Here is an 18,664-nt window from a genome sequence, read left to right as displayed (position 1 = left end):
TAGGGCCGTACAAGCAGCATATGGAGGTTCCAATGCTAGGGGTCTAATTGGAGCTACAGCTGCCGACCTGCACCACAGCTCACAGCAACGCCAGATTCTTAACCCACTGAGCAAGGCCAGGGATCGAACCTGCAACCTCATGGTTCCTAATTGGATTCATTTCCACTACGTCATGACGGGAACTCCCTCTATACATTGCTCTCAACTATTCATTAGAAAATATCTTTGGAGAGGAAAGAGATCAATACAGATTGTTTACCGCACAAATTATTTTCCTTGCATTGGTTAGCATTCTTTTTGCTGATTTTCACCGGGGTGTGTCTATTTAGCATATAAAATACATTTGGTCTAAGTATTATTTAGCCTTTTTCTGGAGTCTGGGCCCTGTAATCAAAAAGTCATGGTGGAGGGGGGGCCGAGGTGGGGAAGTTGACGGCCGGGGAAGGTGGGAGAGGAGAAGCCTGAGAAGCCGCAGTGAGCTGGAGCCGCAGCAGTCATGGAGGGGAAAGTTCCAGTCGAAGCACTGAGAAGCTATCAACTGAAGAAGAAGCTGCAGACCTCTCAACAAAACCTACAAAGATCTCCAAGTTTGGATTTGCCATACGTAGTCAGACGACAAAGAAAGCCTCAACCATATCCATCAAACTTGGCTCAAGTAAGCCTAAGGCAGCTGTTCCAACCCTTACTCTGAAAACCCTTTCAGTAGCAGCAGGTTTAATGAAGATGAAAAGAGTGAACCAGAGGAAATGCCTCTAGAAGCAACGATGAGGATGAAGAATATTGGAAGGGATACAGCAAAGTCAGCAGGACCAAATTCCTTCAATAAAGGAAAGCATGGATTTTCTGATAACCAGGAGCTATGGGAGCGACGTAGTAAATCTCATCTTGGAAATATCCATGACCAAGACAATTAAACGATGTGTTTTGAAATTCGGAGGTGGGGTGGGTTAAAGTTAAAAGGAACAGTTTCCTTTTTTAAAGAATGGTATAAAACTATCTTCGGCACCACCTTTTTTTGTTTTTTTAAGATTGAATGGTACATTAATAAATGAGAATTTAAAATTAGAAGGAAAAAAAAAAAGAGGTCATAGTGTCATAAACCTGTGCGAAGAGGCCACCCGTGGCTTTGTGCTGGGCATGAGAATTCAGTTACACTCCCAAGAGATGTAGCCAGGACAGTTTTCCCCTCCATAAACTTCAGAGAGGGGACCATCTTGGCTCTGGGCCAGTGCTCTGAAAACTGGCCCATGCTTGGAATTTCCATTGTGGCTCATCGGGTTAAAGACCCAATGTTGGGTTAAGGATCTGGTGTTACCGAAAGATGCAGGGTGCTGCTGTGGCCGTGGTGTAGGGCCCAGCTGCACCTCCACCTCAACCCCTGGCCTGGGAACTTCCATATGCACAGATGCAGCCACAAAACAAACAAACAAAGAAGCAAAAACAAAAACAGAAAACCCTGGCCCATGCTTCACAACAAACTACACTTTCCTATAATTTGTGTCTTTACTAATGAAAAAGTCTTCAAGATGTTCAAAAGTAGACACATTCGAAAAAGATACCCTCAAGAATGGAAAATGACTGCAGGGTTTATAAAATAATGAAAACCTTACAAATATTTTTAAACACAAGATCATTCCAGACATATCCTTAGATAAATTGATTTCTCTTTATTCAAATGGCACAAGAAAAAGAAGGGAAGCAGCAGACCTCTAAAGAGATGAAAACCTTCAAAAAGGACTTTTGGGGGAGGGTTTGCTCATTGTGCGGATCAATCTTTGATCATTGTAACAGCTGCTCCCTGTTGCTGTAAGCTAAGCTGTTAATACTATCAGCTAATATTTACTGAGAAATTACTGCATATTAAGCACCTGGAGTTACATGGATTATCACGCTAATAACTAAAAACTTTATGAGGGAGGTCCTATTATTCTCCTGTTTTACAGATTAAGAAAACAAAGTTTTTGAGTTCCCATCATGACTCAGTGGTTATCGAACGCAACCACTACCCATGAGGATGCGGGTTTGAGCCCTGGCCTCGCTCAGTGGGTTAAGGATCCGGCGTTGCTGTGAGCTGTGGTGTAGGTCACACACGTGGCTCGGATCCTGAGTTGCTGTACCTGTGACATAGAGGCCAGAGGCTAGAGCTTCAAATTGGACCCCTAGCCTGGGAACCTCCCCATGCCACGGGTACAGCCCTAAAAAGACCAAAAAAAAAAAAGAAGAAGAAAGAAAGAAAGAAAAAAGAAAACGAAGTCTCAAGAAGATAAGTAATCTGACCCATATCATTTTTCTAGCAGCAAAGGAGGACTGGGATATTAATTTGGAGGGAGTCTATGTGATCGATCACAAGGCTATCCTGCTCTCTGAGGAGCTAGGAGGGGAGATTCTAGCCAGGCATCAACCCTCTCTACCACCTGCACAGTGATCATTCATTTCAGGAGATAAGCCTCTGAAGGCAGGGCCACCGTATATCAGGTTGTGCACTGCTCAAGCGTCCACAGCTAAGGGCATGCCATCCACACCAATTTTTTGCCTTTGAACTTGCATTGGAGGCTCTAGGTATTTAGGAAGATCTGGAGCGCATTACCAAGGCCTGGGACAGCAGCACACACAGCTGTCACATGGTCACTGGCACACACACACATGCACAAGATGGTTTTGTCCCAGTCCCACTCCAAGCATCCTATGGAGTTGTTTCTTTTCTTTTCCTATTGCTAATTGGCTCAAGGGTGCTACCTAGTCCATCAGGGGTCCCGGTGAGGGTCTTTAACCAGAATCTTCAGCACTTTTGTCCCCTGAAGCCCCTTGGTTGTTGGGCTATGCCTGCCACTTAAGTTTCGCTGTAAAACCAACAGAAAGAGGCAGATCACATATTCCACCAATGGAAAACCCATCCATGAAATAGTCTCCGAAGGAAAATATTGGGGTATTTTTGAAATGCGTCATCCCCCTGGATGAGCCACATTTGTCAGTGTTCCCTCTCCATGGAGATCATCTCATTTACTGTATTGTGCTTTGTCCAGGGCATGAGTTGGTAACCACCAGGCATGCAGTTGAACTGGAATTGGGAACTCCAGCTGCCTTCCTCTGGAAGTTGAAGGGGCTCAGTCAGCGAGGAGGCAGCAGCTGCCAGCCAGACAGCAGGGGAATTTCTCTCCTGAACTTTCTGTCCTGCCAATATTGTTGCATCACTCACCCAGGAGAGACCTGAGGGGGCTGGCTTGAGCTGGGGCATCTTGAAAAGTCTGGGATCCTGGGCTGAAGGGGAGATGAGGGTAGAAGGAGGTGGGTCAATGTGTTTCCCTTGATGTTACAGTCATCACCCCTGGAAAAGTTCTGCAGGAACCATACGAAGGACCAGAGACCAAGGCTGGCTGCCTCTAAGAAGAAGTAAAAACCCAGATCCAGCATGAGGTGAGTTGATGGCAATTGAGGAGAGGTGAGTGGCAGGGCTACACCTTGTCCCCCCTTCTTCCAGGGCTAACTCCAGCTGCCTTCAGCCACATCAGGCCCCCAACTCCATCTCAAGGCTTAAAGAAAAGAAACGAGGAGGCATCCAATCACCAGCATCTCAAAAAAGAAAAAGTCCAAGTGGAATTTTGTTTCTGGACTGAAATGGATGGAGAAGCCCCAGCGAAGCCTGGAGAACAAAAGGTGAGGCAAGGCTTTCCCCAGAGAGGTTGGGGGCTGGTCTCTGGCTGTGGGTGGTGAGTTCCCAGCAGCAGTCATCCAGTAGGCACTCAAGTGCCCTGCCCCAAGCAGCCTGGCCTGGCACACGGGAGCCAGGGAAGGATTCTAGACTTCAAGCCATTTCCTCCCGTCTCTCCTCTTCTACTCACCCACGCCCTCCCTCCCTGCAGAATGCAGGAGACCTTACAGGCCCCTGAGAGATGTAGAACCAACTAGCACTCGAAGGAGAAGGAAACACAGGGCTCTTGCCATCTAAGCTCTTGCGTTGCCATGGAGAGGAAAGATGCATTGCTTCAAGGTCGTTCCGTTAGCCGAAGACAGCGTGGAACCTCCTGACTCCTGGTCCCGTGCTCCTCCCTTTATACCTCATGGCTTCCATCCTTTCTTGTCTGCAGCCCCAGGGTGGTGGTGGGAGGGACAGGAGAGAAGTGGGGCACAGCAGGGCAGTGGGCATTTGGAGAGTGCTAAAGCTGGAGTGGAGCCCTTCCTAGCAGGACTCAGGGACCAGAGGCTTCCCTGATGTGCCCTCATCCCCTAAAATGCTGCGCACATGATCACAGAGGCCTGGTGCCCCAAGCTCCTGCGCTCAGGCTGCCTGTCTCCCTCCTGGGAGATTTTCTGAAGGTCATGGGCAGGTGGGTGACTCGGAGATTTTCCGTTGATTGTTATTCTTACAGCCTCCAATCAAGGCCGATAACTCCTTGGAGGCATTTTTATCTCACACCCCGTGCTTCCTCATTGCCCCTCAGAGGCGGTTTCTGCTCCTGAAGCTGAGAGATAGCTTGGCATCGGTGTGGACTTCTGGGGAACAGGGAGGGGAGGTGCAGAGACCTTGGCCCCAGCACGTGCTGCGTCAGCACTTAGCCCGTTCCCAACACTTGCCCGCTGGCACCTGGGCACCAGCCTCAGCATTAGCTCAGACCTGGTGAATATTAATCAAACAACAGATTAGGAGCGGGCACACCCGGGAGGGCCTCCGAGGGAGAGCAGAAAGCCAGCAGCTCTGGAGGGCAAGGAGGGCTTCGGGCCACCATGACAGTGCCCAAGACCCAGGGCACCAGAGGCCAGCGAAGCCTGGGGACTTTTCCAAATCTGACCACTCTGGGGGCCTGTCCTGGACAGAATAAGCAGAGGCTTTAGTGGAGGTGGCCAGGCAGAGACATGCTAAACCATCAACCTGCATTACAGGGCCAACCACGGCTTCTATCTCCTTCTCTCCTCTCCCCCTTCTCCTGCTTCCTCTGCCTTCTCCCCCCGCCCGCCCCCGACCCCTTCCCACCTTTTCTCCTCCGTTTGTCTATAGCCCATACTGGCCAGTGGCCTTGTGTGGCTTAGGCTAGTTGGGCAGTTACAGTGGGGCGAGGGACTCCTGCCCTGGGCCAAACTATTGACTCTCAGAGCCTGTTCTCAATATTAGTGAGTTATGTATTAGCATAGGAAGAAGAAAACAATGGCTACCTTAAATTTGCAGTTTTTTTGGGTTTTTTTGTTTTTGGCTGCACCTGCTGCAGGTGGAGGTTCCCAAACTCAGGCTGCTGCAGTGACAATGCCAGATCCTTAACCTGCTGCACCACAAAAGAATTCCTAAATTTGCTTTCTTTAGGAAAAAAAAAAAATCCATAGGTTTCAGGAATTGCAGGCACTAGATAGATTAAAAGAGCAGATTTTTAATCACTCCAAAAACATCCATGAGGGGTTCCCGTTGTGGCTCAGTGGGGTAAGAACCTGACTAGTATCCATGACGATGCAGGTTCGATCCCTGGCCTCACTCAGTAGGTTAAAGGATCCAGCATGGCTGTGAGCTGCAGTGTGGGTCTCAGATGCAGCTCAGATCTGGCATGGCTGTGGCTGTGGTGTAGGTGGGCAGGTCCAGCTCCAATTCGACCCTTAGCCAGGAACTTCCCTATGCCATGGGTGTGGCCATAAAAAGCCAAAAAAAAAAAAAATAGAATAAAAATTTAAAAAAATAAAACTCCATGAAAACCCTAAGAGGACAGCAAAAGAAGTATCATGTACAATCTCTGTCTTCTTAATCATCAAGCAACAAAGACTATTGAGCAGTGGCCAGTACGGTGTCTGTCAGAAGAGTGGGGGCTTCTTGTTCATAGTAGCTGTGCATCAAGAGTAGGCAGGGCAGGATCCTATTTCAGAGCCTCGAGGCTCAAAAGCCTGCCCTCAAGGAGCTCCCCAAGGCAGTGGGAGAGATACCAGGACAGGGAAAGATCTGTGTGGTCTGGGGACCAGGGAGGGCTTTTCTAGAAGTTGTGAAGAAGCAACAGAAAATAGGACCCTCGGGCAGACAACGACTTAGTTAACATATAAGTCCTGTTACTGACTGGAGGCGCTACCAGGGAGACAGAAAGCTTCCCCTAAAGGAAACAAGTTTCCTTCTGCAGAAAAGAAGGGGCGAGGAGAGAGGGGGACGAGAATCACGGGTTGGTCCTTCCACACAATCTTATTCAAGTGGCACAGCTACTCCGTACAGATGCTCGCTCCCCTGGAGAGAAAGCTAATCCCTAAGACAGAGTAAGCCTCCCAGTGCCCCGCAATTCCAGCGAAGGTGTAGATTTTGAGCCTGGAGGCTTTCTACGATGCAATGATCCCCAAATCCAGAGCCGCACACCAGCCAGTGGGTGCTGGCCCTGGGGTCCCACAGCGGGAGATTCTAGTCTTGGTGGTGGTGACTCGAGCCAGCTGTGCAGGCTTAGGGCCATGGGGACAGAGCTCTGCTTCTCTCAGAGAGGGCACTTCCTGTCCTGTTCTTAGGCTCCTAGAGGGAGCCCATCCAGTCCTAGGGCTGAGCCAGCTGAGGTCCCAGAGCGAAAACGTGCTGGCCCAGGTCCCAGGGCTGCCCACTCAGCTTCTCACTTGCCTCCTCTTAGAATTCTTCATCTACAGTGGGTTTTTATTTTTTGGCAGGTCACCAATCCGAGGGCAGGATGGAAAATGCCCTTCCTCCTCTTCCTGTGCCTGCTGCAGGGTGAGTCCCTCAACACAGCCCAGACTCAGAGTTTGCACACCCAGACCCAACCTTCCAGGCTGCAGACCTGCCTAGCAGGCAGCTCAGGGGCACTTGGCACCCCCGCTGTAGCTTGGGCATCCCTGTGGCTTTTGATCCAGAGAGTGGTCAGATCTGGGCCCGGGGGAGGAAGGAGAATGAAGGAGGTGAGGCACGAACTCACATGAAAGGGCATATGCCTGACTTGACGATTTCTGGGACATTCACTGTTTTTTTATGTCTCTGCTGTCTTCCAATTCAAATTGATCATACAGCTGTATTTGCAAGATAGGGGTTCCAGGGTGTGCAAAAGCCAGAGGTAGCATGGCTCTAGTGCCACTTATTCTAAAAACACTCAAGTGACAGGCCCAGTCCTGGGAAATAATAGATAAAGACACTGCCCTACTCTAAAGAGCACAGAGTTGGAGTTCCCATCGTGGCTCAGTGGTTAATGAATCCAACTAGGAACCATGAGGTTGCGGATTCGATCCTTGGCCTTGCTCAGTGGGTTAAGGATCCGGTGTTGCCGTGAGCTGTGGTGTAGGTCGCAGACATGGCTCGGATCTGGCGTTGCTGTTGCTATGGCTCTGGCATAGGTTGGTGGCGGCTACAGCTCCGATTAGACCGCCTAGCCTGGGAACCTCCATATGCCGCAGGTACAGCCCTAAAAAAAAAAAAAAAAAAGTTACGTTTGGCTTATAAACAAATCAGAATTGTAATGAGTCAAAGGTAGATAATATTTGAGAAAGAATTCTCTGTAATATTACCACACTCCCCTGTTTATTTTATTTTATTTTACTTTATTTTTCCCCTCTTTATTTTTATTTCTCACTGCCACCTTTAAAATTTTGCAGTAGGAACTGGCTTCCCCAGACCCCAAATGAAAATGCAGGCAGGCTCATGATTTTTCTTCTAACATATAATAGTCCTAACTTAATTCCTTTAAGTCTCAAATGTTCTAATTTGCTCATTTCAAGTGTCCAGTTAAATATTTTGGTTAGGGATTCCCCACTGTGGCTCAGTGGGTTAAGAACCTGACTAGTGGGTGTTCATCGTGTGGCTCAGCAGTAACGAACCGGACTAGTATTCCTGAGGACTCGGGTTTGATCCCTGGCCTCTCTTAATGGCTTAAGGATCTCAAGTTGCTGTGACTGTGGTGTAGGCCAGCAGCTGTAGCTCCCATTTGACCCTTAGCCTTGGAAATTCCATATCCTGAGGGCGTGGCCCTAAAAAGACAAAAAAAAAAATAGAATTGACTAGTATCCATGAGGATGCAGGTTCGATCTCTGACACCACTCAGTGGATTAAAGATCTGGCATTGCTGAAAGCTGCAGCGTAGGTTGCAGATGTGGCTCCAATCTGGCATTGCTGTCACTGCGGCGTAGGCCAGTGGCTGACTCCGATTTGACCCCTAGCCTGGGAATCTCCCTATGCCTCAAGTGCAGCCCTAAAAAGACCCCCCCAAAAATTTTTTAAAAAATATTTTAGTCAATAATTTAATCTTCATTCAAAGATTTGCCACTTCGGTCCCCAAGGCCTGCCGTCAGGAAGGCAGGAGGTGGCCTGGGGGCTGCCTTCTCCCTTCCTCTGACTTTTCTCCTTCCCCCTGAGGCAGCTGGCACTTGGGCCCCCAGCAGAGTCACAGGAGGGAGGAGATGCAGGAGGCAGGCTGCTCTTCCTTGATGGAATGGCCTGGAGCTCCCTGGCCTGGCAGGGATCTAGCATGGGCTCTTCCTCTTGTGAATGCCTTGGTGGACCCTCAGAGGGCCCTGCAAGGGGGCTGTGCCCCAGGCTCTGCTTTGGCCCCTCCACACGGAAGACCCCATCTCAGATGGCTGCAGGCTGGCTCTCTCCCATCCAGGCCCTTTGCTGGACCGAGGAAACACCCACACCTTTCTCACCCCACTGTGGGCGGGAGATGGGAGCCACCCCAGGCACAACCCCACCTCTCCCTGCTCCTGCCATGGACCCCTTGTGCTGCTTCCTCAGACCAAGGCAGTTTCCAGTCCACGGCCTCCAACTGCGTGCCGCACTCCCAAGTCCCTGATTGAAGCCATTCAATGGACAACTGCTGGGAGACGATGGGTGAATAAGGACAAGGGCACCACCTCCACTGAAGGGACCCCAGGGGAGCCCCACCTTGACCCTAGGATGCCAGCCCTGTCTTTAATTCTCGTAGGCAACAAAATTCCCCAGACCTTCATTATATGTAACCAAGAGCTACCAATCAGTCATCCACTGAATGAGTTCTTAAGGGAAGTGAAGTTTGGTATTAATAAAAGGATAAAAATGTGCACTGCAAGAGTTGATGAAGGATTACTAATGAGCTCTCTGCTGCAAAGTCAGCATACCCTCTCTTGCCAATTAATGGGGTGCATTCATCCTCTCACACTTACCATGTGAAGATCACCCAGAGGTTCCTGAAATCTGGGGCATGAAGACTTTATCAGGGCACCACCATCACCGTTGTCCTGAGATGGTCCTTGTTTGTACTTAGAAATCATCTTGCTTTTGAATGATAAATGGCCATTTAGAATAATGGCATAGTTGTGGTGTGTCAGTTAATTAAACCTACAATGAATATGGATTACCCACGACATGTATAGCCTTGATTCTTGCTATAAGGAGACCTCAAGACTTATGCAACAGGCCAGGCCAGCGTGATGGGCAGGTGCCCTGTGCAGTCCCCCAGGACCCCATTCAGAAGATGCTCGGCTTAATGCTCTGCCATTGCCGTGGTGAAATCCTCCATAACTTTTGGACAAAGGCTCCTCCGTTTTTATTTTGCACTGGGCCCTGAGAATTATGGAGCCAGTCCTGGCAACAGGATTGAACTTTCTCGGGTTCAGGGGTTACAGACCTAGAACAAACTGAAAAATGCCAGGCACCCACATTCTAAAGCAAGATGTTAAACCACCTGGGCAGGACTATGGACAGAGATGGCAAAGCTGGTTCTTCCAGAAATAGCCCGCTATGCAGCCACCTGAGGAACCATCGGAGGATAGAGGAAGGGCCTCCTGTGAGCTTTTTGGAAAGATGTCAGTGTGTTGTGCTCTCTGCCACCTGCCCCTGGGCAACCAGAGGAATCACTTCCCTTCACTTGAAGCCAAGTAAGAGAAGGAACTTCCAGGAAGCCACTCAACAAGCTTGCTGCATGGCTCAGGTTTCTCCTGACAGCAGGACAAAGGTGTGCTTCCTGGGACCAAGTGTGGGTCCCACAGAAAGGAGCTGGACTGGGGCTTCCACCAAGAGGGTCACCCAGAGGGGATTGTGACCCCACGGCCAGAAGCCCTGGGCTTGGTGGTGGTGGAGAAGTCATAAAAGGCCAGCAGAAGGGGAGGCAGTTCTTAGCAGGAAGGAACTGCAGCCGGAGGCCACGGACAAGCTGTGTGGGAGACTCAAAGGAGACTCACATCTCTGGACATGGGCCAGGCCCAGAGGGCACCACGAGCAGAGTGAGTGTCCCCTTGTCTCTCCTTTCTCCCCTCCACGCCCAGTCCCCGAGGAGCCCTACCGCAGTTTTGAGCAGAGGAAGGGGTCCAGCAAAGTGAGAGACCCCACCTTCCCCCTCCCCCACATCAGGCCTCCAAACACAGCTGGGAGAAAAGCAAAGCCTTCAATAGATAAGGGATTGAAATTGCAACCATCACTGAGCTGGACTTTTTCTTATCCAACCAAGACTATAAAGCTACTATACTTGAAATTATTCCTGAGAATTCATCAAAGAGCAGAGACGTCCCGGAGCAAGTATAAAGAGGCAATGAGAAGGATTGGGTGTTTGGGATTAGCAGGTGCAAACTGGTATATATAAGATGGATTAACAACGAGGTCCTACTATATTGCACAGGGAACTATATTCAGAATCTCTATGATAAACTGTAATAGAAAAGAATATTAAAAAGAATATATATATATATATATATAACAGTTATTTTGCTGTATAGCAGTTATATATATAACAGTTATTTTGCTGTACAACAGAAATTAGCACAACATTGTAAATCAACGGTACTTCAATAAATTTTTTAAAAAAGAAGTAGGGAGAGGAAGAATAAACTTTGTTTCTGCTTACATTTGATCAAATTTAAGGCATTCCTGGAGTTCTCGTCACGGCTCAGTGATTAACGAATCCAACTAGGAACCATGAGGTTGCGCGTTCGATCCCTGGCCTTGCTCTGTGAGTTAAGGAGCCAGCGTTGCCATGAGCTGTGGTGTAGGTCACAGATGCAGCTCAGATCCCGCATTGCTGTGGCTCTGGCGTAGGCTGGCGGCTGCAGCTCCCATTCAACCCCCTAGCCTGGGAACCTCCATATGCTGCGGGAGTGGCCCTAGAAAAGGCAAAAAAAAAAAAAAGGCATTCGCTAGTCCTATGTACATTTTAAAAGATATACGAGTGATGTAAAAACATGTACAAGTGATGTTAATTGATACATTAAGCTACAAACAGTTATGTAAGAATTACCCATTTGTACAAAAACTCCTTGCAGAGGAAAACATATGGACAGATAAACAACACGTTAAAAGCGACTGTCTGTGAGCTTATACACATTTTATATTTTCCCCCTCTTGCTTGTCTATAGTTCCTATTTTTCTGTCATGGACAGGAACTGCTTTTGTATTAAAAAGATCATACAAATTTTTTTTTGTCTTTTGTCCTTTTAGACCCCTCTGCTTCCTGCACCCTCTCTTTTCAGAAGAAAGCACACTCAGCTGTTTTTATTATCATCTCTCTTTTACATTCCATGCAACCAAACCAGAGCCTTCTGTCAGCTGTTGCCTCGGCCCACTTACAGGTGCTTAGATGGTAGCTTTTGAAGCATCTGAATTTTGTGGACCTTCTGCATTGGAGCACAGTGACATGGCCCCAGGCCCTGGACAGGCTCGTACTCAATCACCTATCACATGATGAGCTAAATCGTGGATAAGATTATTCTTGCATTTTCATGTCTCATTTGAGGCCTTGGACCCAGCTCCAGTCCATATCTTGGAACTATTCCTGACTTAGTGGCTACGCTCTGATATTTCTAAATAGATCCTTTTTAAGCATCACTTTCCCAGAGGCATTTTCTGACCTGTTCCTTAATTCTGATAGAGTTTGGAGCGCAGAACTCCCCAAACAGGGACAAACTCAGCACTCCGTCTCCCTGAACTTTTTTTTTTTCTCTGCCTGCAGCCGCAAATGCATTGAAGGGACCGAGGCTGGTGTCCGGGGAGCTTGGGGGAGCTGTCACCATCCAGTGCAAGTATGGCCCCTTGCTCATCAGCAGCCACCAGAGGAAGTACTGGTGCCGCCTAAACCCCTCAACGGGGCTCTGTCACACCATCGTGTCCACCAACCGCTACACTAGCCCTCAATTCCGTGGCCGCGTGGCCCTAGAGGACTTCCCGAAAAAAGGCTTGTTTGTGGTGAGGCTGTGCCAGCTGTCCCCGGAGGACGTGGGCTACTACCGCTGTGGCATTGGGAACAACAACAACCTGCTGTTCTTCAGCATGAATCTGACCGTCTCTGCAGGTGGGAGCTGGGGGCTGTCAGGTTTGCGAAATGAGTGCTGGGAAGGAGAAGGGACCGCAGAGGACCCAGAGGTCCAAGAGGGCTTTCAGCACGAGGGAGGGATGATGAAATGCTGGGGTGGAGTTTCTGCTGTGGCCCAGTGAGTTAAGAAACCTACGGCAGCGGCTCAGGTTGCTGGTTCAATCCCCAGCCCAGTGCAGTGGCTTCAAGGATATGGCATTGCCACAGCTGTGGCATACATTGCAGCTTCGGCTCGGATTCAGTCCAAGGCCCAGGAATTTCCATTTGCTGAGGGTGTGGCCGTTAAAGAAAAGAAAAGAGGAGTTGCCTTCGTGGCTCAGTGATTAACAAACCCAACTAGGATCCATGAGAATGCAGGTTGGATCCATGAGAATGCAGGTTGGATCCCTGGCCTCACTCAGTGGGTTAAGGATCCAGCATTGCCATGACTCTGGTGTAGGTCGCAGATGCAGCTCGTATCTAGTGTGGCTGTGGTGTAGGGCTGCACCTGCAGCTCTGATTCGACTCCTAGCCTGGGAACTTCCATATGCAGTCCTAAAAAAGCAAAAAGAAAAGAAGGAAAAGAAAAATGGGGAAGGCAAGGACTTTAAGATGTAGGCTTTTGTTTCAGAGGAAAACTACCTTCAGAGGGAATGTAGCTATGAGGGGAAACTTCCCAACCGAATGCCCATAAGCTCTCCCACCCAATTCCCTGAATGTTGTGTCATGTATATTAGAAGAGAGTTCCAAGAAGATGATGAGCTGGATAATGTGGCTTCTTATTCCTGATGTCTCTACTCAGGCAGGCAGAGCAGGTAAGACGGGCAGCACTGAAGAATGTGATGGGGCTTGGAGTTCCCGTTGTGGTGCAGCGGAAACGAATCCGACTAGGAACCATGAGGTTGCGGGTTCGATCCCTGGCCTTGCTCAGTGGGTTGAGGATCCCGGCGTTGCCGTGAGTTGTGATATAGGTCACAGACGAGGCTCGGATCCCACGTCGCTGTGGCTGTGGCTGTGGTGTAGGCTGGTGGCTACAGCTCCGATTGGATCCCTGGCCTGGGAACCTCCATGTGCCGCAGGAGTGGCCCTAGAAAAAGGCAAAAAGACAAAAAAAAAAAATGTGACGAGGTTCTTTCTAAGACAGAGCCTCTCAGCAGATGTCCAGCAGCCATCAGGTCTCTGGCCTGTGCGATCCAGAGTCAGACAGCCAGAGTTCAAGAAAGGGCATCCAGGCAGTGACAGGCCAGTCTTCCAGAGAGATGGAAGGACAAACCGGAGTCTGGGCAGTGACCTTGTTTAATCAGATGTTGCTATCTAACCATCTGCTGAGAATGGCTGCTCTGTTCCTACCAGAGTTTTTATTTTTGTTGGGTCTTGTTTTTTTTGTTGTTTGTTTGTTTTTTGGCTGCACCCATGTCATGTGGAAATTCCCAGGCCAGGGATTGAACTCATGCCACAGCAGCTGAGGTCCCTGCTGCAGTGACAGCATTGAAGCCTTAACCTGCTACACCACAAGAGAATTCCTCTTTTTCTTATTTGAAGAGCAATACTTGATGAGCCTTGGGCCTCTGGGAAAGGGACAGCATGAGGTCCTGGGGCAGCTGGATAGAGAATGGGTGGGCATATAAGGAGATAGGAACAGAAAAAGTCAATATTTGCAACAGCCCAGCGAATACATCTGCTTTTCCCAATTTTTTATTTTATCCAATATATTGACCAAAGACTGCACTGCTTAGTGAGATTGTGTTCCATGCAGCAAACACTTCAAGCCCGGCGTCCTTTGCTAAATCTCGTAGGCAGCCCAGAATGCCTTCTCACTTGGTTTCTCTCTGCTATTTATACAGGGTTTTCCAAAACCATCCCCACAGCCACTCCAGCTGCTGGGGTGGCTCCCAAGCTCACCACGGGGCCTTTTGGTAGAGCATCCGCAGCAGCCAACATATGTATGTCAGGAACCATCCAGACTCTAGAAGCACAGGAGACAGAATGGAACAGAGTTGTTCTGACTCTGGGAACCATCGAAACCTCAGCTACAGCTCAGGAAAGGCAAACTGCAGGAGCAACTGTGACAGTAGCGCCAGGGACAGGCGGCCAGGTGGAGGTTTCCATCTGGGCAACTGTCCCCACCCCACAGAGTCCAGCTTCAACAATCAGAGGCGAGTTCCAAACCACAGGAGATATCCAGGTGTGGGGCTCCACAAGTTCAGAAGCAAAGAAGGCTACAGCCAGTGAAAGGGAGAGCGGAACGGCAACTGCTAGTGCCAGTTGGCAAAGCGAGGAAACAGAGTGGGTCAGACTAGCCTCAGACACAGCTGGAAAGGTCATAGGGACCACAAGGCCATCAACTCTGGTCTCTGAAAAATGGGTGTGGGAAACCCCTCGAGAAAAAGTGTCCGTCGCGAAGCCCCAAGCCCTGGGCTCCAAGGAAGGACCCGACCCCGCTGCAGCTGTGTGGACCTTGGAACTGAAAAGCATGGAGATGGCATCTGCGGAGGGAAGCAGCGAAGGGGACCTAGACACCCCTGCTGGAGACAGTGGTCCCCTCATGACGCCAAGCCAGGCCCTGGCAGCTGGGCCCCTCAGGCCCCTGGGGGAGGACTCCTCCGTGAAGAGGTAAAGCCCCAGGCACTGCTTTGGGTAACCTCTGTCCCCATTTTTGCCTCCTCACTCCTTCCTTTGTAGCATTGAGACAGCAAAGAGCAAGGGGCATGCAAGTCAGAATCCGCCCTCGTTCCTGGGTCCTTGCTGGGAGAACACCAAGTAGTTGCAAGGGGCTTTCAAGCCAAAAAAATCCTAACAAGCGAATCACAGAATAATTAGGTGGGAGCTTTGGGACTTTTTTTTTTTTTTTTTTTAAGATGAGGAAACAAAGCTCCGGTGGGGAAGTGACTCACTGAAGCCACAAGGAAAGATTGTGGCAGAGCCAAATGCCAAGCTTCCAGTCCCTGACCCTCATTCTTCCCTCTTTCCCACTGTGGCATGTTGATGGGGGAGGGAAAAGGAGGGAGGCTTGGGAATCTGAAGGCAGGGGACGGGTCATAATCCCAGCTCAGCAATTAACCTGCCTTGGGAATGGTGGCACCTGTAGAAAGAGAGGCAAGGGCCAGAGGGCCTCCAGTCTCCCCCGTGGCGCCAACCTCCCCTCCCCTGGGCTTTTTGCATCCCCACTCCCTGCTGCTTCCCCTCCAGTTCTTCCCAGGAAAAGAAAACCCTCTCTCGGATCCTGACTCCCCTCTCCACGGTGCTGTGCCCGCTCATGCTGACAACTCTGGTTCTATTGCAAAGGAAGCTCCGGAGAAAGAGCAGCTGTGAGTGGGGTTTCAGTTGCCTTGAGGCTGGGGCGGGGGAGTGCCTGTTCCCATCCCACACCCTCAGGACTGGGTGGGGTCCAAGTTCCAGCCAGGGCTTCAAGGGGTAGAAATGCTGCAGTCTAGTTTGAGCTATTGAAGCAGGCTTGGCCTTGGTTTCTTTTATTCAGCAAATGGGAAATTCATCTGTGTGTCTATGTCTCCATGGCATCCCAGAGCTTAAGGAGAAGTTTTTTGGAGGCTGACAAGTCATTGCTCACTGTAGGCGTAAGAACCACACAAATAACCCTGGCTACAGACGGCAGGAGTGCAGGGCCCAGATGTGGAATGAGACTACAATTGCACCCTCTCTATGACCCAGCTGAAGGTCTCCTAAGCACTGGGCCCGGGTTTAAACCCTTTTTTTTTTTTTTTTTGTCTTTTTAGGGCCGCACCCGTAGCCTATGGAGGTTCCCAGGCTAGGGGTTGAATCGGAGCTGTAGTCACTGGGCTACACCACAGCCACAGCAATGTGGGATCTGAGCCACGTCTGTGACCTACACCACAGCTCATGGCAATACCAGATCCTTAACCCACTGAGCAAGGCCAGGGATCGAACCCGCACCCTCATGGATGCCAGTCAGATTGATTAACTGCTGAGCCACGACGGGAACTTCTGCTTTAAGCCCTTCTAAAGGGACCGCTCCATGGTGTTCAGATCTGGCAAAGAAAGGGTGAGATGTTCTGGAAGTGAGTGGAAGGGGCTAAGATTCTCGGACCCAGGGCCCCAAAGCCTGGCCCCATCCCAGTCCAACCAAGGGCTCCATTGCAAGTCTTCTGTGTCAGGAAATTCTTGAGGCCTGGTAGGGTGAGGGTGGTTCTCAGGGAGTAAAACTCAGCACCCCGGACATTCACAGTGTGCTCTGTGTCTGTGCAGCTCAGGAGGTCGAAAGGTCATCGAGAGTCACCTTGATTCAGATGACATGTTCTGGAGCTGAGCCTCCAGCCGGACCAGCTGCCCCAGGCGGAAAGGAAGATGTTCCCAGGTGATGCTCCTCTCCACGCCAGCCTGCCTGTCCCAGACGGGGACCCTGCACCCCGAGGAATGGAGGATTAGTCGCTCTGTCACCATGGGAGAAGAACCAGGACCAAATACCATGTCCCCAGCCCCCTCCTGCCTTCTTCCACCTGTGTGAAAGGAAGCTAGCGGAGGGGGGACTCCATCTGGAGAAGCACAGGCTGCCCATCACTGGGCCAAGGAAGGCCAAGCATGTTTCACAGCCCCAAGTGACAGTGTGACCTAACGAAGGCTGCAGGAAAGGATCTATTAATTACTGGTGGAGGGTGATGGACCTGGAAAAAGTGTCGAATTTCCATTCCCGGAGGTCTGAAAATATGAGATGCTTCCCATCAGTGTGGAGAATGAATGAAATTTCAGCCACTGTTCCTAGCCCCGGGAAGGCACCCCCTTTTCTGACATCTGTTAGCACGCAGCCTGCTGCGCTCATTTAATTATATCCTTTTCTTTTTTTTTTTAATTACTCAGTGAATTTTATTACATTTATAGTTGTACTGTGATCATCACAACCCAATTTAATTATATCCTTTTCAAATAGATTCTAAGCTCTTAGGACAGTAATTGTGTTGTGTTTCGTTTTTTTGGCTGTGCCCATGGCACCTGGAGGGTCCCAGGTTAGGGATCGAACCTGCACCATAGCAGCGACCTGAGCCGCTGCAGTGACAATGCAAGATCCTGCCATAGGAGCTCCCCCAGGACAGTAAGTGTGTTTTAATCTCACCACGTCCCCAAAGAACTTTAACTCAGTAGGACCCCCAATAAATGCCCATGGCTGATGGAAACGGCATGGGCTCAGTGGCCTCTGGGGACCCTGCCCACACAGATGCTCTGAATCCCCCTGCATTGGGGAGTCCCTTAGATGATCCCATGAGCCCCTACATACAGATCAAAAGCAAGACCCAATCCATCCTCCCCATTTGGCCCCATGCTCATCATGTGGTCAACCTTTTGACCCAGTCAAGATTTTCTGGGATTTTCCTAAGTTCATGGAGGAGGAGGGTATTTTTCAGTAGATGCAGTAGATCTTCTTCATAAAGCTCCTCTTATTCAACTGTTTATAAATATATCCTTGGTCTCAAAGGCTGTTGATGGAGTTAGAAAATGGTTATGGTAAGAGGAGCGGATAAGAGAGAAGGTGGCCAAGAGGAATTTTACGTGGATTCTGCTTCACAATCACTTTATCTCATGCCCGTTGGGGGAACTTTTGCTCCACTCTTGAACCCACTGACTTTTCAGGAGTCACATCTGCTCTTTTATTTTGCCAGATCTGCCATCAAGCTGTCTAAACTTCGTGTTTGGACAGAGCAGCTCTTGAGTGACAGAAGAGAAGGGAATCAAAGGCCCCCATATCAAGTCAAGAATTGTCAGGAAGATGTTCCCAGGAGGCTCAGCCCTGCCTCCTCCCCTGTCAGCAGTACCAGAAATCCTTCCGGCTAAGCTCCTCATCGCTGGGGCTGAACCCTGACACTGTGCAGAGAAACCAATGCCAGGGGGTCCTCCCAGTCTGGGGGAGAAAGACCCACTGATGTGAATAAGTAGGCAAGTGGCATGCCTCTAGCCAAATGGACTCACAGTATTTCAGAGCTAATAGATGTTCAGAGATGAACCAGTCTAAACCCCAGGGTGAGGTAACTGAGGATCCAGGGGGAAGTGCCTTGGTAAAAGTCACTTGGTTAACCCAGTTTGGAGCGAGGTCTAGAAAAGGGAACTTTCGACCTTGACCTAGTGCTTTCCCGATGTCACCTTTGCTGCACAATGTTTCAGAGCAAAAGTCCTCGTCAAAAATCAGTGACACCATTATCCTAGCCTCAGACCATGTTCATGCATAGGAACTCAGTGACCTGCCCTTACAGGTCATAATAGCTCAGTGACCTCTAAGAGGGATCGAACAGCCACCTTTATCCCATCCAACCAATGAGGCAGCAGGCCCTGAGGGGTAGGTAATTCAGCCACAGTCACCCAGCTTCTTAGGTTCTCCTTAGGCTGAGAACCCAGTCTGTATAGGGTCATGCTGCTTAACAGGTGTTTCTCAGGGGCCTCCTCAGAATGTGAGCTTCTGAGGACAGTTAAGAGGTATTTGAAGAAAAAGGTTTGGTAGA

General features: G+C 49.6%; 1 protein-coding gene across 1 annotated transcript; it reads left to right on the top strand.

The window, feature by feature from the left end:
- The first annotated feature begins 3,070 nt into the window (after positions 1–3,070).
- On the top strand, positions 3,071–17,092 carry FCAMR (Fc alpha and mu receptor). Its single transcript, XM_047753909.1, has 7 exons — positions 3,071–3,414; positions 3,501–3,654; positions 6,610–6,670; positions 11,862–12,200; positions 14,045–14,813; positions 15,390–15,508; positions 16,425–17,092. The coding sequence occupies exons 1-7, from the start codon at positions 3,410–3,412 to the stop codon at positions 16,535–16,537; spliced, it is 1,560 nt and encodes a 519-aa protein (XP_047609865.1). The 5' UTR covers positions 3,071–3,409; the 3' UTR covers positions 16,538–17,092.
- Positions 17,093–18,664: the final 1,572 nt, after the last annotated feature.

The sequence above is a fragment of the Phacochoerus africanus genome, chromosome 11 (assembly GCF_016906955.1).
Source record: "Phacochoerus africanus isolate WHEZ1 chromosome 11, ROS_Pafr_v1, whole genome shotgun sequence".
NCBI lineage: Eukaryota > Metazoa > Chordata > Mammalia > Artiodactyla > Suidae > Phacochoerus > Phacochoerus africanus.
This window is presented reverse-complemented; position numbering and strand designations above follow the sequence as displayed.